This window comes from Rhinoraja longicauda, chromosome 8, assembly GCF_053455715.1.
Source record: "Rhinoraja longicauda isolate Sanriku21f chromosome 8, sRhiLon1.1, whole genome shotgun sequence".
In the NCBI taxonomy this organism is placed as follows: Eukaryota; Metazoa; Chordata; class Chondrichthyes; order Rajiformes; family Arhynchobatidae; genus Rhinoraja; species Rhinoraja longicauda.
In genome coordinates, this window is record NC_135960.1 from 32,813,206 (window position 1) to 32,835,678 (window position 22,473).

Below are 22,473 nucleotides of genomic sequence, written 5' to 3' on the forward strand. Positions count from 1 at the left end.
TCATCACCACTATTCACCGGAAGCCTGTGGAGATTGTTGAGGAATACAAGTACCTGGGCACAGTCTTTGTGCTGAAATTTGCCTCCAACACAGAGGGTATCCTCAGGAAATGCCAGCAGCGGCAGTATCTCCTGAGGAAGCTCAATTCCTTTGGGGTCAGCAAGGACATCCTCATAATGGTTTACTACTCCTTCATTGAGAGCGTCATCACGTCCCACCCCTCCCCCCACCCCCACTCTCCCTGCCCGCACCCCACTCTCCCCTCCACCCCAATCTTCCCTCCTCCCCAATCTTCCCTCCTCCCCACCCCCACTCTTCCCACCCCACCCTCCTACCCAGCCCTACTCTCCCCCCCACCCACTGCTCCCCCACCCCCCCAGTCTCTCCTCCCCGACCCCGCCACTCTCTCTTCCCCACCCCCACCCCCTCTCACTCTCCCCAATCCCCCCTTTCCCCAACCCCCTTTCTCCTCCCCCACCTTCCCACTCTCCCCTCTTCCCCACCCCCACTGTCCCCCTTCCTCCCCCACCCCCACTGTCCCCATCCTCCCCATCCCCACTTTTCCCTCCTCCCCACCCCAGCCTGCCCACCTCCCCAGCCCCACTCTCCCCCCACCCCACTCTCTCCTGCCCCCACCCTCCCCCACACTCCCTCGCCCCCACCACCCCCCTTTCCCCCTCACTCCTACTCTCTCCTTCCCCCCACCCCCTCCTTCCCCACTCTCTCCTCTCCCCTCCGACCCCCAGCCTCCACCCACTCGGCCCCCACGCCCACTCCCCTCCGCGGACCCGTTGGCGGCGAAAGCCACTTACCACTATCCGTGCGTGGAGGGAGGAAGAGGGAGCTCCGGAGTGCGGCGGCGGCGGCTGTGGCCCGGCTGAGCTGGGGGTACTCGAGGACGGCGGCGGCCCAGGGACTACTGGAGACGGACATCACGGTGAGACCCGGCAGAGTTTGGAGGCAGATAGCGCAGCAGGGGCTGGGACTACTCGAGGCCGGTGGCACGCACAAGATGGCTGAGCGTGAGGAGGAGAGCGGCCGCCATCTTTGTGAAGTGGCGGCGGGGCCGTCGGTGACAGCGGCCGCTGAAGGAGGAGAAGAAGCTGCCCGCTGAGGGTTGTGTGCGGTGGCGGTGCGGGGCGCTGGGCCCGGGCGATAGCGGGGACTCGAGGACGCCGTGGGTTGAAGGGATGGAAGGCAAGGATGAGTGGACCATCAGCCCGACCATCTCCCTCCTGCTCGGAGTGTCCCCCGGGTGTGGGAGAGTGAGGGGAGAGAGGAGAGAAGCGAGGGGAGAGAGGAGAGGGGAGCCCCTGATTGCGGGCGGGCGGCTCCACTAGTGATGTCATATGCACAGCACTTTGCAAAAATGTGTTCTGAAATGAACGTTTTAAACTTTAAAATGTCTCTAACTTTTAAAATATAGGATCAATTTAAATAAAACTCATTTTTTTACAGTCGCCGCGAGAGTGATGATTAAGGTGGCGCATAAATTGTGGCGCTATGGTTTACCGTTTTGGCTGCAGGTCCACATGTCACATGTCTCTCAGAGAGATATACATACATACATATATACACATATATATATATATACTAGCGAAGAGGGCCCGTTGGGCCCATTCCCACACCCCCCATTCTCTCCTCCCCCAACCCCAATCTTACTCTCCCCACACACCCCCTTTCCCCACGACCTCCCCTTTTCCCAGTACCCCTATTTCCCCCACCACCAAGCCCCCTCCGGACGACCCCTGTTGTCCCCATTCTCAGACCCCGCCACCATTCTCTCCCCCGTTGGGCCCATTCCCACACCCCCCATTCTCTCCTTCCCCAACCCCAATCTTACTTTCCCCACACCCCCCCTTTCCCCACGACCTCCCCTTTCCCCCCACCACCAAGCCCCCTCCGGACGACCCCTGTTGTCCCCCTCCCCAGTCCCCATTCTCAGACCCCGCCACCATTCTCTCTCCCCCAGACACACTCTTACTCTCCCCCCTTTCCCCAGCACACCCCTTTCCCCTACTCTCTCTTGCCCCCAGCACCAACAGGTCCGGGGGGGCGGGGAGCGCATTAGTGAAAGGTCCGGGGGGTGGGGGGGGTGGGGAGGCGGGGGTGCGCATCAGTGAAAGGTCCGGGGGGTGGGGGGAGCGCATCAGTGAAAGGTCCGGGGGGGGGGGAGCGCATCAGTGAAAGGTCCGGGGGAGGGGGGGATAGCGGAGAGAGGGTCTCCCGGGTGTGGGACAGAAGAGAGAAGCAAGGGGAGAGAGGAGAGGGGAGCCCATACGCACAGACGCACCACGCTGAAAGCCTTCAATAAATCAGTAGGAGGGGGGGTTGCACGAGCTCTTGTCACATGGGCATTTTGACGTCACACGCTGAAGGCAATGGAAAAAGTGGCTGGAATTTTTTTTTTTACTAAAACCTCTGTAACTTAAAAAATACACGACCGAATCAAATAAAAATCAAATAAAAAAATCATTTTCCAGCAGCGTTCAGCGTGGTGATTAAGGCGGTGCAAAAACCGCTACGGTTCACCGTTTTTGCCGAAATCAGCCAAAATAAGTGTGAGAAAAAATGAGGTCGCCCCCCTTTGCGGGTCCAACCACCTGTCTCGCCACCTGTCCCTCCAACTGTGCCTCCGCCGGCCCCTCTGTCGACCGATTTTCGTACGCGGTCCGGTCGGGTTGTGCAACCACCAGTGCGTTTCGTGCCTCCGGTTCTGGGGGGAGATCCTGTGGCGGCTCCCAAGGATCGGGCCGAACCACTACCGATCCCTCGGCACGGGAATGGACCAGTCCACGGGGGCGGTCCTTTGCTACGTATATAAGGACGAGGTTTTAGGCGCAAAGTTCATTCCAGCAGACTTGACCGGTCTGATAACTGAGTAATAATAAAACCGAACGTCCCGAAATACCCGGCTTCTCGCCTTTATTTCGGGCCTCTTACGACGCGCCACTATATATATATCTGAGTTTAGTAATATAATAATATAGACAGACAGATAGATATAGATTTATCTTCCAATGGGTGGGAGAAGAAAGGTTGTACAAGAGTGGAGGGCAACCAATAGCTGGATCATAGAGCAACTAATTTGAGGCAACTAATTGTATGTGATATCTTGGAAAAACTAAGTTGAGTTGGTCAGAGCAAGTCCCAATATTTATTGGTTAGGAGAGAAACCTATTCTTTATTTTCCCATCGACATTCAAAGGATTTGAGGGAGTACAGTCACAACCACTTGAAGTGCCCATATTGAACATGTCACTTTCAGATTATGGAATTAGGATATATTATTCATGTATTCTTTTATTTCTCTTGCAGATGCTGGCCTGGGAGATTCTGTGTGTTCAAGCCCCAGTATATCAAGCACCACCAGTCCAAAGCTCGAGCCCCCGCCTTCACCCCATGCCAACAGGAAAAAGCATCGCAGGAAGAAGAGCACCAGTAACTTCAAAGCTGATGGCATCTCAGGCACAGCAGAAGGTAATGGACATTGCTATTGCTTGTTAATAGCATGAGATTGTCTCACAGTCATTGATTTAAAGAAGGCAATTAAGAGTCAAAGACTCTTCAACATTTTGTTTATTGCTTGTTTGTGTCTGTGCCTAATTCTGAAATTATTCTTGAATCCATTGCTCTGCAGTGCAGCAGTTCGTGCATCTGCCTATGTACTGTTGTGGTAGAATTGGTTCAGTTAATAGTCATTCACATTGACAGTGTTGTCCGCTCGGGAAAATTGGTAGGCTATAATTCAAAAACTTATCCCATGGAATATTCCTGAAAAAATATTTTTTTGTATATGAATGTAGGTATCTGTTTCCCCCTTGGGAGAATAGGTGATCCAGTTGACATTATTCTTGCGGTTTTTTCCCTGGACCGACACCAAAGAGTGGGTCAGCAGTGTGTCACCTTCACTGAACAACATTTATGCCGGGAAACCGGACCCTTCTTTCTTCTCCATGCCAGTTCTGAATTCAACTTTTCCATTATGTTTGTTCATCTTGTGAGACAGTGTCAGCAGCTTTAAGTTTGATGCCAATGTTTCCTCAATCTACAGATTCAAAATTGCATCACAAAAGCACTACATATTGATCAAAAGCTAAAAGCCCACTTGTTTGCTTTCCCCCTCAATAATTGTTGCATGGATTGATGAGGCACAAGTTCATTGTTGTCCCTTGACTCTGGGTGATCCACAAGTCTACATTCCAACACTGAGTCCCTGACATCGACATAGTTGTAAATGAAAGTTGGATTTGGTCACATGTCTCATTTGCCTGATATAGTGCGTAATGAGTTATCTGATGCGTTGATTAACAAAACATTGTAAATTGCATCTATAGAATGAGATGATTCAATATTATGCATCGTGATGATGCTGACAGGACAACTAAACAGTTCTAGAGCGTCTCAAATATAATTTTGTTACTTTTGAATGTTGTTGATTTCAACCGCAAGGAATAATGGATTTTTAACATCCTTAAACTTAGTGGGAGATGCCACATGATGTCAGTGTATTAGGGCAAAAATATTTTTCTGCCCTCATTAGTACTGCATACATAAAGGGCTCAATCTAATGTTTTGACAATTAGAAAAACTTCTATAGTTGTACTGTGATACCTACCTATTTTAGTTTTGTGACATGTAACTGTCAACATACCACATTCAAATACCAATGTTTTAGAACGTGCAGAAGTTATTGTTTGTTGCAGGAGATTTATGATCTCCACATTCCACACCCAGTTTGCCAATTGAGCGGGGAAGGGCAAACAGAGTTATTGTAAGCCATCCAGGTCTTTTTAAATGCTGGCTATCTGGTACTTTTGGAAGGAGTAAAGCTTTCTCCCTGTGCAACCTTCCTTCTGGGGCTCAGTGACACAGCAACAAGACGGTTTCTGAAATGGTAGATGCTGACTAACTATTCACATTTGTTCTGTGGAGCAGATCAAATGGACGTGACCAGCAAGTAAGTAATCTGAAGAGTCCAGGTTTTAGAAGAGTCGCAAATGAAAAATTATCATCTCTTTCTTTAAGCCATAAAAATTGCAATTACTGGTGTAGGAGATTAAATCAGCAGGCATAACCCAAAATATTAAATTGATAAGAAATCATGTTTTTTTTCTTTTCCATTTCACACATGCTCAGATCAGCTAATCAATCGTTAACTTACAGGCTTTTAAAGTGTACTATTGGTTCCAGATATTTGAAACTTGCATTAGCAATTCTTTTAGTGGAGAGGTTTCATTGAGTGTGGTCATTCAGTCATTATTTAAAAGTTAAAAAACTACGGTGCTCAATGTCCAATTGAGCTACAAATCCTGGCCAACTGCTGCAAGATGAAATATATAGTTATTATTTTTATTCGTTGCTGTCTGATATTGGAACATTGTTGCTTTTGAGTCAGATAATAATGGGTCAACGTACCATTTTGGTGACTTGAGCACAAAATCAAGGTTGATTAATGTGGTTCTGAATTTAAAGATCCCACAGCCCCGGAATCACATTTGAAGAGCTGAGAAATTCTCCGGTCATTTTTGCGTGCATTTATTCCTTTGTCCAAAGCACCAATTTCATTGCTATATTAATGGGGGAGGGGAGGCAGGAATGCACATTTAGCTGCTGCCAGACCCGGACATTAGTGGCAAGGTGGTATGTGGATATCTGAGGATGTAACAAATGTTTCATAAAGATTAAAAAATGCACCATCTTTCTCAGATTTAAATGGGACATAGGTTTACAATGAGAGGGACAAGATTTAGTAGGAATCTGAGGGGTATCTTTTTCATTCAGAGGATAGTGGGTATATGGAACAAGCTGCCAGAGGGGGTGGTTGAGGCAGGTACTATAACAGCATTTTAAAGTCAGTAGGACAGGTTCAAGGATAGAAAAGGTTTTGGGGGATATGGGCCAAATACAAGCAAATGGGACTAACTTAAATTGGTCATCTTGATCAGCATTAACAAGTTGGGGTGAAGGGCCTGTTTCTGTACAATGACGAACCACACACTACTATCCCCACACTAATTATAGATTTATTATCTTGAAAAAAGTGCTATGAAGATTTTTTTCCATTCATAGTCTGCCAATGTAATCTTTTACTCCCAATTACACAATTTAGTACCATTTATAAACTTAAATATATAACTCTTTATTCCTTCATCGGTTATTAATATGTTTTGTGAAATCGGACTTGCAATTGCAGACCCTGGGAATATTACCTTAGTCCTCCTTTCTGTGTCCTGCCAACATTGCCAATCCATTAATTTTCAATTAATTTTCCCAGGACCAACTGACCAAACCAACCTCTGTTTTGAGGTTTAGTTTAGTTTTTCGTTTATTTTTTGTCATGTGTACCAAGGTACAGCGAAAAGCTTTTGTTTGCATGCTATCCAGTCAAAAACACAACATGATTACAATCAAGCCGTCCACAGTGTACAGATAAAAGTCCAATTAAAAAGATAGTTCAAAGGTCTCCAATGAGGTTGATGGAAGATCAGGACCACACTCTAGCTAATGAGTGGACGATTCTGTTGCCTGAAAACAGCTGGGAAGAAACTGTCCCTGAATCTGAAGGTCTGCGTTTTCAAACTTCTGTACCTCCTGCCCAATGGGAGGTGGGAGAGGAGGGATTGACTGGGGTGAGACTTGTCCTTAATTATGCTGGTGGCCTTGCTGAGGCAGCGTGAGGTGTAGATGGAGTCAATGGAAGGAAGATAGACACAAAGTGCTGGAGTAACTCAGCAGGTCATTCAGCATATTTAGAAGAAAAGGATGAGTGACATTTTGGGTCGGGACCCTTCTTCAGACCCTTCAATGGTAGGGAGGTTGGTTTGCGTGATGGTCTGGGCTACATTCTCAACTCTCTACAATTTCTTGCTGTCTTGGGTGGAGCAGTTCCCTAACAAGGCTCTAATGCATCCTGATCAAATGCTTTCTACGACACATCTGTAAAAGTTGGTAAGGGTTGTTTGGGACTGTGATTCAATGTTCTTTCATTTTTGCCAGTAATGTTCCATGCAGAAACCTATTGAATACACCCTGGAAATGTGTATTCCATGGTATGTGTATACCAGCGAATGGTATGTTGGCATTCATAGCAAGAGGATTTGAGTTTAGGAGCAGGGAGGTTCTGCTGCAGTTGTACAGGGCCTTGGTGAGACCGCACCTGGAGTATTGTGTGCAGTTTTGGTCTCCTAACCTGAGGAAAGACGTTCTTGCCTTAGAGGGAGTACAGAGAAGGTTCACCAGATTGATCCCTGGGATGGCGGGACTTTCATATGAGGAAAGACTGGATAGACTGGGCTTGTACTCGCTGGAATTTAGAAGACTGAGGGGGGATCTTATAGAAACATATAAAATTCTTAAGGGGTTGGAGAGGCTAGATGCGGGAAGATTGTTCCCGATGTTGGGGGAGTCCAGAACCAGGGGTCACAGCTTAAGGATAAGGGGGAAGTCTTTTAGGACCGAGATGAGAAAACATTTCTTCACACAGAGAGTGGTGAGTCTGTGGAATTCTCTGCCACAGAAGGTAGTTGAGGCCAGTTCATTGGCTATATTTAAGAGGGAGTTAGATGTGGCCCTTTTTGCTCTAGGGATCAGGGGGTATGGAGAGAAGGCAGGTACAGGCTACTGAGCTGGATGATCAGCCATGATCATATTGAATGGCGGTGCAGGCTCGAAGGGCCGAATGGCCTACTCCTGCACCTATTTTCTATGTTTCTATATTTGACAGTATTCCGTTCTCTTTGCTCAGGACATTCTCCAGGAGTGTAATGAAATTAGTCAGGCATGACACCTAATTAACATTCTTTGGTCAACTCAAACAAATCAGGTGGTGAAATTTGGTTTGCTTAAGTCCCTTTACTTTTTCAGTGCCTTTCAGCATATTAAACTCAAATGGCTACTTTTTAATTCCTCTTTCATTACCATGAATGCAGGTACAGGGACATGCTGAGAAGCAAGTTTGCCATTAGCCATTTTCTTATTAGCCTTGAGTGTATTCAATAAGCACATATTCACATTTACCCCTTCCTTTCTAATAATGTATTGCTTATATTTCTTATTGTTAATGTTGTTATTCTTGTAGGGTTGTTTCCACAATCTCTTTCTGGAATTTATTCTTGTTCACACCTTTTATGACTTAGTCCTCACAGGATCCTGGATTTCGTCTCCTTGCATTAATGTAAAATTTAGCCTTAAATTAATTAGATGAACATAGGAACATGGGCGGCACGGTAGCGCAGCGGTAGAGTTGCTGCTTTACAGCGAATGCAGCGCCGGAGACTCAGGTTCGATCCTGACTACGGGTGCTGCACTGTAAGGAGTTTGTACGTTCTCCCCGTGACCTGCGTGGGTTTTCTCCGAGATCTTCGGTTTCCTCCCACACTCCAAAGACGTACAGGTATGTAGGTTAATTGGCTGGGTAAATGTAAAAAATGTAAAAATTGTCCCTAGTGGGTGTAGGATAGTGTTAATGTACGGGGATCACTGGGCGGCACGGACTTGGAGGGCCGAAAAGGCCTGTTTCCGGCTGTATATATATGATATGATATGATATGATAGGACAGAACAACACAAAACAGGTCCTTTGGCCCATGATGTCTGTGCCAACTATGATGCCAATCCAAACTGGTTCCATCTTCCTGCACATGGTCTATATCCTCCCATGCCCTGCCTGTTCATGTGCTTGTCTAAGAACCTCTTAAATGTTATTATCGTATCTTGTTTCACTGCTTTCTCTGGCAGTGTGTATTGAGCATCTACCACTCTGCGTAATAATAAATTTGCTTTGTAAATCTTTAAACTTTTATTGCTGCTTTTAGCCATCCTGATTCTTTCCTGCTTCATGTATATTCTTCAAAGGCCATGTCCGATTTCTGTTTCATAAACCTTGCTTTTGCTTCCTTTATCTTTACTAAATTTGCAACATCTCTCGTCATCCAAGGTTGCTGTACCTTACCGCCCTTGTCTTTCTCCCTCACAGGAACATGTTTGTTTCTAAATTCTGACCAGCTGGTCTTTAAACAACTCCCACGTGTTAGATGTTGAGTTACGTAATGACAGCCACACCCAATCAACTCTTCCCAGCTCCTGCCTATTACAGGGTTCCAACCTCAGATTCTATAAAGGACCTGTTTAAATTCAATCAGATTTCAGAAAGACTTAGCTCCTTTGCTTTCATGAGTTTCAAAAAAGAACCCGGGGGATGTCTTCCTTTGTGACCTATCCCCACTCCATCTCCCACCTCTTTCCTTGTATGCAAATGCAGTGAATATTCCTCATAGGAATGGTACAGACTTTCAGTATCTAAAGCTCTGTCTTTCTGGGATGCCACTGTCCTGATCAATTTTTTAAAGCCCTGTTTTTAGTGACTAATAAACCATTTTCAAAGAAGGTACTGTTGGCAACAGTACAAATTACAGATTAAAACAGATGTGTAATCTTGATTCACAGGGCTCTGAAATATAAAACCACTAATTTATGTGAATGATTGGCGATACAGTTACAGATTCCCAAGGGCCAATCAAGTTCAGTCCCAAAGACATTAGACAACTATATTAAGCTGAGCACCAAATATTGTTGCAATGGGACCAGTGTTAACATTTGTCATTGACTATTGGTGAACCAAAGGAATAACTGCGACAAAATGTACTGACTGTGTGTTGGCATAAAATTTGCCAACTGCATGAGGTTAAATGCACAACTGATATTCCTTCTTAAGAGCATGTGAGTATCCAGATTCAATAAACTGTCTAGCTGGTATATTAAAAATCCATAAATCACTGGAGGTCAAGAGAATTATTGAACCTTAGTAGCTGAAGGGGGACATCATTCTTAGTTTAACACCAAACTACAGGATGAGAGGATGAACTTGCTCATGGTATGAGCAAACTTTGCATAGAAAATAAAAATATTTTTTAATTAAAAAATAGTCTTACAGAATATCTGTTGGTGTAATTGTTGTAGCAATTTTAAACAGCCTCACATTAAGAAATCATTCATATAGGATTCATTCTAATGAGTCACTCACAGCCAAGTGTCAAAACCTGACTTCCTTGAGAACAGTTTACAAAGAATTATCATGAAATTCTTAAACTTAGAAGAGTACAGCACCGGAACAGGCCCTTCAGACCACAATGTCTATGCCGAGCATAATGACAAGACCAACTCTTATCTGATTGCACATAATCCATATCCCTCCATTCCCTGCATATCCATTTCATCACATTTGACTTCCATCCACACAACCCCAAAAAATAAAAGCTTTTACAATCTTCCATACCCCTCATAAACTTGTGCACCGCAATGAGGTCACTGCTCTGCCTCAGTTCCAAGGCAAACGTTTGCAGTCTATCCAACCTCTTCCTAAAAGTCAAATTTTGTCTCGCTCCACCCCTCTTCCATCTTTCTCCCCCCCCCCCCCCTCCAGTCCGCAACTACTCTTTGACTACTTCCTCCAAGCCAATTTTGAATCTAATTGGCTAGCTCACCTTGGATTCCATGCAGCCTAATCTTCCAGACCAGCCAACCATGCAGGATTTTGTTAAAGCCTTGTTAAAGTCCATAGAGGCAACAAGGTGGACAGATCGACCCCGGGTCACTGGCACTGTGAGCGGCTCTCCTTCCTATGATATTGATTCATGCTTGGGATGCAACTTCCTGATGCAGGTACCCTGTTGTGCAGTATGCATTCACCATTCCTCATTTGTCAGGTCAGGATACAAATGTAATGGGTTATGTGACCACAATTGGATATGATTGTAATCCTCATCTGATGCCCAGCCAGGGCTGGGTTCAATTCATAGCCACCAGGGTTTGCAGCTATGGCTAGCAGTGTTTTAGAGTCATAAAGTGATACAATGTGGAAACAGGCCCTTTGGCCCAACTCGCCCACACCGCCAACAATGGCCCATCTACACTAGTCCCGCTTGCCTGCATTTGGTCCATATCCCTCCAAACCTGTACTATCTATGTACCTGTCTTTTTCTTAAACAATGGGATATTTCCAGCCTCAACTTCCTCCTCTGGCAGCTTGTTCCATACACCCACCACCCTTTGTGTAAAAAAGTTACCCCTCGGATTCCTATTAAATCTTTTCCTCTTCACCTTGAACCTATGTCTTCTGGTCCTCGGTTCCCCTATTCTGGGCAAGAGACTCTCTGCATCTACCCGATCTATTCCTCTCATGATTTTGTATACCTTTTTCAGATCTCTCCTCATCCTCCTGACCCAGCCTACTCAACCTCTCCCTATAGCTCACACCCTCTAGTCCTGGCAACATCCTTGTAAATCTTTTCTGAACCCTTTCAAGCTTGACAATATCTTTCCTATAACATGGTGCCCAGAACTGAACACAATATTCTGAATGCGGTCTCACCAACATCTTATAAAACTGCAACATGACCTCCCAACCTCTATACTCAATACTCTGACTGATGAAGGCCAAAGTACCAAATGCCTTTTGATCACCTTATCTACCTGTGACTCGACTTTCAAGGAACCATGCACCTGTACTCCTAGATCCCTTTGCTCCACAACACTACCCAGAGGCCTACCATTTACTGTGTTGGTCCTGCCCTTGTTCGATGTCCCAAAATGCAACACCTCATACTTTTCTGTATTAAATTCCATCAACCATTCCTCCACCCACCTGGCCAATCGATTCAGATCCTGCTGCAATCTTTCACAACCATCTTCACTACCTGCAAAACCACTAACATTTGTATCATCAGCAAACTCGCTAATCTTGCCCTATATGTTCTCATCCAAATCATTGATGTAGATGACAAATAGTAACGGGCACAACACCAAACCCTGAGGCACACCACTAGTCACAGGCCTCCAGTCCGAGAAGCAACCTTCCATCATCACCCTCTACTTCCTTCCAATTTGCTATCCATTCAGCTATCTCTCCTTGGATCCCATGCAATCTAACCTTTCAGAGCAGCCTACCATGCGGAACCTTGTCGAATGCCTTACTGAAATCCATGTACACAACATCTACAGCTCTGCGGTAGACACAAAATGCTGGAATAACTCAGTGGGTCAGGCAGCATCTCGGGAGAGAAGGAATGGGTGATGTTTCGGGTCGAGACCCTTCTTCAGACTGATCTACAGCTCTGCCCTCATCATCCTTTTTGGTTATGTCTTGAAAAAAATCAATCAGATTTGTGAGACACGACCTTCCGCGTACAAAGCCATGCTGACTATCCCTAATCAGCCCTTGCCCATCCAAATGCCTGTATAATCTACCCCTCAGAATACTCTCCAGTAACTTAGTCTGAAGAAGGGTCTCGACCCGAAACGTCACCCATTCCTTCTCTCCTGAGATGCTGCCTGACCTGCTGAGTTACTCCAGCATTTGGTGAATAAATACCTTCGATTTGTACCAGCATCTGCAGTTATTTTCTTAAACTACAGATGTTAAGCTCACCGGCCTATAGTTCCCAGCATTTTCCCTGCAGCCCTTCTTGAAAAGAGGCAGAACATTTGTCAAACTCGTCTTCCGGCACCTCTCCTGTATTTAAGGACGACTCATAAATTTCAACCAGGGCTCTCGCAATTTCCACTCTAGTTTCCCGCAATGTCCTTGGACATATCTGATCAGGCCCTGGAGATTTGTCTACCTTCAAACACGACAGAGCCCTCAGTACTTCTTCGACGGTAACCCTGACTGCTCTCAAGCCACTTCCAGTGACTGCTCCAATTTCCTCCGTCCTACTGCCTTCTCAGTAAATACAAAGGAGAAATACTCATTTAGTACCTTGCCCATCTCCTGTGGCTCCACTCAGACATGACCACTTTGATTCCTGAGAGGTCCTACTCTGTCTTTAAAAAATCTTTTGGGATTGTCCTTAATGCTACCCGCCAGAGCTATCTCCTGGCCCCTTTTTGCCCTTCTGATTTCCTTTTTCAATTCATTCCTTAGTTCCCGAAACTCCTCTAGGGATGCACTTGATCCCAGCTGCCCCATGCATCCTTCTTGTTTTTGACTAATGTCTCAATTTCCTTCGTCATCCAAGCTTCCTTACATTTGCCTGCTTTGCCCATCACTCTAACGGGGACGTACACATCCTGAGCTTTCTTCAGTACACTTTTAAAAACATCCCACTTGGCCGATGTTCCTTTCCCCTCAAATAACCTGCTCCAGTCAACTTGAACAGGACCTTCTCTCATACCCTCAAAGTTGACCTTACCCCAGTTGAGCATTTTAACACATGGACCCTCTCCGTCCCTATCCATAACTATCTTAAACCTAATCGAACTGTGATCACTGGTCCTAAAAGGCTCCTCCACGCACACTTCATTAACTTGTCCTTCCCATTTTCCCAATACTAGATCCACTCTCAAGTGTGCTGCTTAAGAAAACTCTCCTGAACACTTGAGGAATTGCACCCCATCTAAACCCTTCATGCTATGATTTACCCAGTCTATATTGGGAAAGTTAAAATCCCCTACTACAACAAACTTATTTGACCTTCAGCTGTCTGCAATCTCCCGACACATTTGTTCTTCTAAATCCCATTGACTATCCGGGGATCTGTAGTACACCCCCAACAAGGTGATCATCCCTTTCTTGTTCCTCAACTCCACCCATACAGCCTCACTAGCCAAACTGTCTGCAATGTCACCTCTGAACACAGCCATGGCATCCTCCTTAACCAACAATGCAACCCCCCCTCCCCCCCTCCTCGTTTTCCCTCACACCTGTCTCTCCTGAAGCTCCTGTACCCATGAACATTGAGCTGCCAGTCCTGCCCGTCCCTTAACAAGGTTTCAGTCATGGCTACAACGTCCCAGTTGCTCATACCTATCCATGCCCTCTCATCTGCCTTACCCATCAGGCCCCTTGCATTAAAATACGTGCAATTTAAACCAGCCCTCCCTCCTCGCTCTCCACCTTTCTCTTCGAGTCCTGAAACAATTCCCTTGTTATGTCTCTGCTTTCTCCGAGTCAGAAGGTTTAGGAATCAACTCCAAAATCAGTTGCTAAATTTTGCATGTAACAATAGCAGCTTCACTTCAAATTCATTTCATTGACCAGAATCACTTTAGGACACTAATTACAAATATTAACGCAAGGTCTTTATTTTTTATTTCATTTCATTTCTTTGTTTTACTTTCACTGCTCACGAGAGAAGTCGATTTAGCATTCTCTGCGGTTAGTTCAACACCAATATCATCAGCAATATAAGGGAAAGAAATTCCACAGTTTTTAAATACTTTTCAATCAGAATTTCAGCATAATGAGAAAAAATCTCAATGATACATCTAAGTGCTCAATAAAAAGGTAGTACCAGCACTAAAATAGTGTTCTGTTTCAGGGCATACATCTTTGTCAGAACACTCTCACACATACAGGATAAAAGATGCAAAGTACAGCAATATATGACACCTGAGTATTTGTCCTGTGTGGTGGAGTGGGCGGAAGGATCGAGTGGATTGATAATGCTTTAAAAAAGAAACACTTTCCATTTCTACATTACTTTTCAAATTTCCAAGTCATTTCCCATCCCTGCTCCTATTTGCAGGATCTTTTACATTATATATGTGAATGAAGGTAGTTGAAAAACGTAGAGCTTCCACATAGTTCTGTGGGGGAATGTTATATATGTGAATGAAGGTAGTTGAAAAACGTAGAGCTTCCACATAGTTCTGTGGGGGAATGTTGTAAACAGACACAGCTAGGTGTGCAGGTACATATTCCCATGAAAGTGGTGGACAGGGTAGTGAAAAGGGCATTTGGCACATTTGCCTGCGTCGATCAGCAAATTGAGTGCAGAAGCTGGCTCTTAAAGAAGGTACTAAATTGTGAATGAGGAGGTACTAAATTGTGAAGCAGATTAGAATGTACTAAATTGGGGTATTACAGCATAATTAGGCAGGAACTAAGGTAAATAAATAGGGAGCAGTTGTCATTCGTTAGGTCCACATCTGACATGGGAGTCATTTAAAGGCCAGCTGATCAACGTTCAAGACCTACATGCTCCAGTAAGGAGGAGGGATAAAGATGGCAAGGTAAGGAACCTTGGATTACCAAAGAGGTTGTAAATTTGGTCAAAAAGCAAAAGGAAGCCTATGTTAGGGTTTAGAAAGATGAAATCAGACAGGGCCTTTGAGGAATGTAAAGCAAAAAGGCAATTAGAAGGCCTAAAAGGGTTCATAAAATGTAATCAATGAGTTGGAATAAAAAATATTCCAAGGCTTTTTTTACATACATTAAAAGCAAGAGGGTAACCAGGGAGAAAGTAGGACTGCTCAAGGATAAAGGAGGGAATATGTCGGTGAGGCACCAAACAAGTACTTTGCAGAAACAAGGAACAGCAGATGCTGATTTACAAAGATACAAAGTGCTGGAGTAACTCAATAGGTCAGGCTGCATCCCTGGAGAAAATGGATAGGTGAAGTTTTGGGTCGGAACCCTTCTTCAGACAAGTTCAGTACTTTGCATCTGTATTCTACCAGGAGAAGGACATGGATGGCAGTGAGATCTGTGCAGGGAACACCAATATGTAAAGGCTGTTGGAGATCAAGAGGGAGGTGGTTTGGGGGCTCTTGAAGAGCATTACAGTAAATAAATCTCCAGGACCTGATAGGATCTATGCCAGGTTTTTGGGAGAGGCAAGAGAGGAGATTGCTGGAACTATGAGGAAGATCTTTGTATATTTAGCTGAGGTGAGATCCCAGAGGACTGGAGAAGAGCCAAAGTTGATCCTCTGTTGAAGAAAGGAAGTGGAGATAATCCAGAAATTATAGGCTGGTAAACCTCACGTCAGTGGTTGGAAAGCTTCGGAGAGGATTTTTTGGGATAGGATTTATTCGATTTCAATGAGAACGGGCTATTTATGAACAATTAGAATGTCTTTGTCCATGGCAGGTCATGTCTTATGAACTTGATTGAGTTTTCTGAGGAGGTGACGAGAGTGATTGTTGAGGGTAGGGGAGTGAACATTGTCTGCATGGATTTTGGCAAGGCATTTGATTAAGTTCCTCATGGTAGGCTGATCCAGAAGATTAAGATGCATAGGATCCACAGTGACCTGTTCATTTGGATTCAGAAAAGGCTTACTCCATTAGAAGACGGAGGGTTGTGGTTGTAGAATTATGTTATTCTGGCTGGAGGCCTGTGACCAGTGGAGTTCCGCAGGGATCTGTGCTGGCACCTCTGTTGTTTGTGATTTATATGAACAACTTCAACGTAAATGTGGATGGGTTGGTTAATAAGTTTGTAGACGACACCAAATTTGGTGGAGTTGTGGACATTGAGGGAGGCTGTCAAAGTATTCAGTGGGATATAGATCAGCTACATAAATGGGTGGAGAAATGGCCAAATGGAGTTTATTCCAAGTAAGCGTGAGGTGTTGCACTTTGGGAAGTTGAATGTAAGAGAAAAGTAAAGGCAAGAGCCTTAACAGTCTTGACGCACAGAGATCTTGTGATTCAAGTCCATAACTGCCAGAAAGCAGTGCCGGATTAACCTAGTAGCAAAAGTCACATTTTCGAGGGCCCCACACTAAATGCTTGCAAGCTGTCTAGTGAAATCGGCATCTCACGATCTGGCAACCCTGTTGTTTACATTTCGGGGGAACTGCACGCTGCATGGTACGTAATGATTACGGACGTCATTAATAACATGATACGAATAAATAATTTGTTCAAATTTAACTTTACTAAGTTAGTTAAGTATATGTCTAGACTGATGAGTGTTATGTAAAAGTGTGGTGTGATGTGAGAGAGTGGCGTGGATGTGGTTAGTGACGAGAAAATGTGGATGTTTCAACAGTTTTATGTGGTACGACCCAGTTCATGATTCCTCATTTTTTTCCTGATATTCGGTAGTCCAAACCAGCTCAGGAATATACGTTTGGATTAGACTGTGAGGTTCAGCCTGTATTTCCCCAATTGACATGAGTTTCAATAAGCAACTAAACATCATTTTCAGAACACTGTTCCTAGTTGGTTGTTGAGTGCATGTGATCCACACGCGCTCAGAGCCGCAACGGTCACATAAATTTGTCATTGTTCACTAGTCTTTGTTCATACCGCTACTTAGATTTTGTAACATAAACTGTTGATATGGTCTTGGCTTGCGGCTTGCCAAATCATACTGTTGTGGCCGGTGCAAAATGATCTTAATTTTTATTTATCGTACTTTTTATGATGTTCAATAAATCGTATGGTCTTGTATGGAAATTTCTAGAATGTTAGAAATGGTCTATATAAGGCCATGTTTTTATGCCTAAATTCGTGATTATCGATTCGCTCTTCTTGCTTGCTTAAGTGTTGTTACTACTGTATTTCTTCTATGTGGTTGTATTATTAGTTCTTGTACAAATAAAGTTTATTTTAATATATTCTGTGTGTTACATCAGCTCGGCACCTAAAAATACGACACATACCTTTTTATTTCCTGAAGTTCACATGTTTATTTACATAAACTATTTGTTCACATATGTTCATAAACCTACAAACAAGCAACATGCAAGAAATTGGTTACGTTATTCAGAAAGCAAAGGAAGCCTATTCTGTTTCCCATGCAAGGTTATGACTTCAGGATGTTCATCAAAGTTTAGTGAAGAGGGGTTTAATGAGTGGAAAAATGCAAGCAATCTATTACGTCGACATGAAGAAAGTTCCTCACGTAGACAAGCTTTAATTTCACTGTTTATGCGCAAAAACAAAGGTGAATGTGTCGATTTCCAACTTGTGAAACAAAGGGAGACTGAACAAAAAAAATATTGGTGGACACTTCCAGAGCAAATGATTGAAGTTGTAAAGTTTTTTAGCAGAACGAGGCCTTTCATTTCGTGGTAATGATGAAACTGTTGGCTCTCCTCATAACGGAAATTACTTGGGGTTGTTAGAATTACTTGCCAAGTTTGACCCTTTTCTGGCAGAGCATATTAATACTTATGCTAACAAAGGAAGGGGACATGAATCATACCTATCTAAAACAACATGTGAGGGATTCATCAAACTGATTGGATCCAGCATACTGGATCACATTATCGGTGAAGTGAAGAAATACAAGTATGATTCTGTTTCATTGGATTCTACTCCAGATATATCTAAAGTGGACCAGCTGACTTTAACTGCGCTATGTTTTGCCGTCTGGACCAGTTGAAAGATTTGTGAAGTTTTTGGATATGGAAGGTCATAGTGCTGAACGGCTCACTCAAAGTTTACTTGACTTTATAAAGGAAAATTACATTGATATAAAAGACTGCCGTGGTCAAAGTTATGACAATGCCAGCAACATGAATGGCAAGTATAGTGGCTTACAAGCGCGAATTAAAGAGCTGAATGAGTTTGCGGATTACATTCCATGTTTTGCACATTCACTAAATTTGGTTGCAAAATGTGCTGCTGAATGTTGTCAAGAAGCATTAATTTTCTTTGACTTTGTAGAAGCCTGTACACATTTTTTTCTGCTTCTACTTATCGGTGGGATCTCCTTTATGCTGCATTATCTGATGGTGGTGCTCATTCGCCCATTGTGCAAAGAATGTCAGATACCAGGTGGTCAGCTCATGCAGATGCAACAAAAGCACTTTTACACAGCTTTTCTGCAATAAAGCAAGTCGTGGATGACGTATCAAATAACAATGATCAGAAGGCAGACTGTCGACAACAGGCTCGTGGACTACTTTCAACCACGATGAAGTTGGAAACAGGAATAATGGTCATATTGTGGGATCAAGTATTACAGCGTTTTCAAACGACCAGTGCTTCTTTGCAATCTTCTGGCCGAGACTTGAACACAGCTTGTGCACTCAATCAACCCTTGCATGGATATATTCAAGCTATGCAGTCTACTTTTTCAGACATTGAGCAAAAAGCCAAGGATCTGACTGAGTGTGAAGATTATCAACAACAAACTTGAAGAGAACACAAGCGAAATCCCGCATATGATGATTTCAGTGGTTCCAGCACTCCTGATCTATTTGTTGAATCTCAAACGCCTTCTCAGAAGTTTAAAAGCCGAACATTTCTAGCCATTATTGATAGCTTGCTTTCTGCCCTGTCAAAACGCCAGAAAGCTTATCAAAAGGTGAATGGTGTATTTGGATTCCTTTATCAGTTACAGTCGTTTACACCAGAAGGGTATTGAGTAATGAGGAAGGGTTAGTTAGCAGTCTTGTTGTGCGAGGCCCCTTGGGCAAGAGTGATCATAATATGGTAGAGTTCTTCATTAGGATGGAGAGTCACAAAGTCAATACAGAAACAAGTGTTCTGAACTTAAAGAAAGGTAACTTTGAGGGTATGAGGCGTGAATTGTCCAAGATAGACTGGCGATTGATGCTGAAAGGGTTGACGGTGGACATGCAATGGAAGGCATTTAAAGGTCGCATGGATGAACTACAACAAGTGTTCATCCCAGTTTGGCAAAAGAACAAACCAGGAAAGGTAGTGCATCCGTGGCTAACAAGGGAAATCAAGGATAGTATTAAAACAAAAGATGAAGCATACAGATTAGCCAGAAAAAGTAGCATACAAGAGGACTGGGAGAAATTCAGAGTCCAGCAGAGGAGGACAAAGGGCTTAATTAGGAAAGGGAAAATAGATTATGAGGCAAAACTGGCAAGGAACATAAAAACGGATTGCAAAAGCTTTTATAGATATGTCAAGAGAAAAAGATTAGTTAAGACAAATGTAGGTCCCTTGCAGTCGGAAACAGGTGAATTGATCATAGGGAACAAGGAGATGGCAGACCAATTGAACAAATACTTTGGTTCATTCACAAAATGCTGGAGTAACTCAGCAGGTCAGGCAGCATCTCAGGAGAGAAGGAATGGGTGACGTTTCGGGTCGAGACCCTTCTTCAGACTGAGTCTGAAGAAGGGTCTCGACCCGAAACGTCAGCCATTCCTTCTCTCCCGAGATGCTGCCTGACCTGCTGAGTTACTCCAGCATTTTGTGAATAAATCGATTTGTACCAGCATCTGCAGTTATTTTCTTATAAATACTTTGGTTCTGTCTTCACTAAGGAAGACATAAACCATCTGCCGGAAATAGCGGGGGACCGGGGGTCTAATGAGATGGAGGAACTGAGGGAAATCCAGGTTAGTCGGGAAGTGGTGTTAGGTAAATTAAATGGATTGAAGGCAGATAAATCCCCAGGGCCAGATAGGCTGCATCCCAGAGTGCTTAAGGAAGTAGCCTCAGAAATAGTGGATGCATTAGTGATAATTTTTCAAAATTCTTTAGATTCTGGAGTAGTTCCTGAGGACTGGAGGGTAGCTAATGTAACCCCACTTTTTAAAAAGGGAGGGAGAGAGAAAACGGAGAATTATAGACCAGTTAGCCTAACATCGGTAGTGGGGGAAATGCTAGAGTCAGTTATTAAAGATGTGATAGCATCACATTTGGAAAGTGGTGAAATCATCGGACAAAGTCAGCATGGATTTACCAAAGGCAAATCATGTCTGACGAATCTTATAGAATTTTTCGAGGATGTAACTAGTGTCGTGGTTACCGGATTATCTCCCATACTAGTAGAGTGGATAAGGGAGAACCAGTCGATGTGTTATATCTGGACTTTCAGAAGGCCTTCGACAAGGTCCCACATAGGAGATTGGTGTACAAACTTAAAGCACATGGTATTGAGGGTTCAGTGTTGAGGTGGATAGAAAATTGGTTGGCGGACAGGAAGCAAAGAGTAGGAATAAACGGGTCCTTTTCGGAATGGCAGGCAGTGACTAGTGGGGTACCGCAAGGCTCAGTGCTGGGACCCCAGTTATTTACAGTGTATATTAATGATTTGGACGAGGGAATTGAATGCAACATCTCTAAGTTTGCGGATGACACGAAGCTGGGTGGCAGTGTTAGCTGCGAGGAGGATGCTAGGAAGCTGCAGAGTGACTTGGATAGATTAGGCGAGTGGGCAAATGCATGGCAGATGCAATATAATGTGGATAAATGTGAGGTTATCCACTTTGGCGGCAAGAACAGGAAAGCGGAGTATTACCTGAATGGTGACTGATTGGGAGAAGGGGAGATGCAACGTGACCTGGGTGTCATGGTGCACCAGTCATTGAAAGCAAGCATGCAGGTGCAGCAGGCAGTGAAGAAAGCGAATGGTATGTTGGCATTCATAGCAAGAGGATTTGAGTTTAGGAGCAGGGAGGTTCTGCTGCAGTTGTACAGGGCCTTCAGACTGCACCTGGAGTATTGTGGGCAGTTTTGGTCTCCTAACCTGAGGAAAGACGTTCTTGCCTTAGAGGGAGTACAGAGAAGGTTCACCAGATTAATCCCTGGGATGGCGGGACTTTCATATGAGGAAAGACTGGATAGACTGGGCTTGTACTCGCTGGAATTTAGAAGACTGAGGGGGGGATCTTATAGAAACATATAAAATTCTTAAGGGGTTGGAGAGGCTAGATGCGGGAAGATTGTTCCCGATGTTGGGGGAGTCCAGAACCAGGGTTCACAGCTTAAGGATAAGGGGGAAGTCTTTTACGACCGAGATGAGAAAACATTTCTTCACACAGAGAGTGGTGAGTCTGTGGAATTCTCTGCCACAGAAGGTAGTTGAGGCCAGTTCATTGGCTATATTTAAGAGGGAGTTAGATGTGGCCCTTTTTGCTCTAGGGATCAGGGGGTATGGAGAGAAGGCAGGTACAGGCTACTGAGCTGGATGATCAGCCATGATCATATTGAATGGCGGTGCAGGCTCGAAGGGCCGAATGGCCTACTCCTGCACCTATTTTCTATGTTTCTAAAGAGGTCATCAAATCTGATCAAATCATATCCGGAAGAAAGTCTTGGTGAAGCAGTTGTGCAGTTTACTGAACTGTTGAAAACTGATCTTGCTTCTCATATTGGTGCCAAACAAGACCTTGTAGAGTTACAGTTGTACTGTTTGATAACTGACAATTCTTTGTAGTCTTGTTTTCCAAATGTAGAAAATGTCTTGCGCATCTATTTGTCCCTCATGGTTACCAACTGCAGTGGAGAAAGCTCATTTTCAAAACTGAAAAGGATTAAAAATGAACTAAGGAGCACCATGGGTCAAAACAGATTGAACAAGCATTGAACATGAACTTCTGCGTGAAATAGACATTTGCAATATCATCAACAAATTTGCTCATGCTAAATTTAGAAAATGTGACTTTTAAATTGTAGTTTTGTTACTTTTGACATTTGAAATTGATACCGACACAGACCTCCCAACCCTTCTGAATTTGGTGGAAAGTTTCCACTTTCTTATTTCATTTCCGCCATTCCGATTTCACTTCACATTTTTCCGCAAAATACATACCTCGCCGCCCGCCTTGCCTCTCACCCCACCCCGCCGCTCACCTCATGCCGCTGGCCTCGCCCGGTCTCACCTCGCCGCTGTCCCCGCCTAGCCCTGCCGCTGGCTCCGCCACACCTCGCCGCTGGCTCCGACTCGCCTCGCCGCTAGCCCCGCCTCACCTCGCCGCTCGCACTGCCTCGCTTCGCCGCTGGCCCCGACTCGCCTCGCCGCTGGCCCCG

At 44.4% G+C, this 22,473-nt stretch overlaps 1 protein-coding gene across 11 annotated transcripts in view; it reads left to right on the forward strand.

Moving 5' to 3' along the window:
* agap1 (ArfGAP with GTPase domain, ankyrin repeat and PH domain 1) overlaps positions 1–22,473 on the forward strand; it is a 615,219-nt gene that overhangs the window by 416,552 nt on the left and 176,194 nt on the right. For all 11 annotated transcript variants that reach the window (XM_078403564.1, XM_078403565.1, XM_078403566.1 and 8 more), the window contains one exon: positions 3,319–3,480. In XM_078403564.1, coding sequence (XP_078259690.1) covers positions 3,319–3,480 — 162 coding nt within the window. The remainder of the gene's footprint in view (positions 1–3,318; positions 3,481–22,473) is intronic.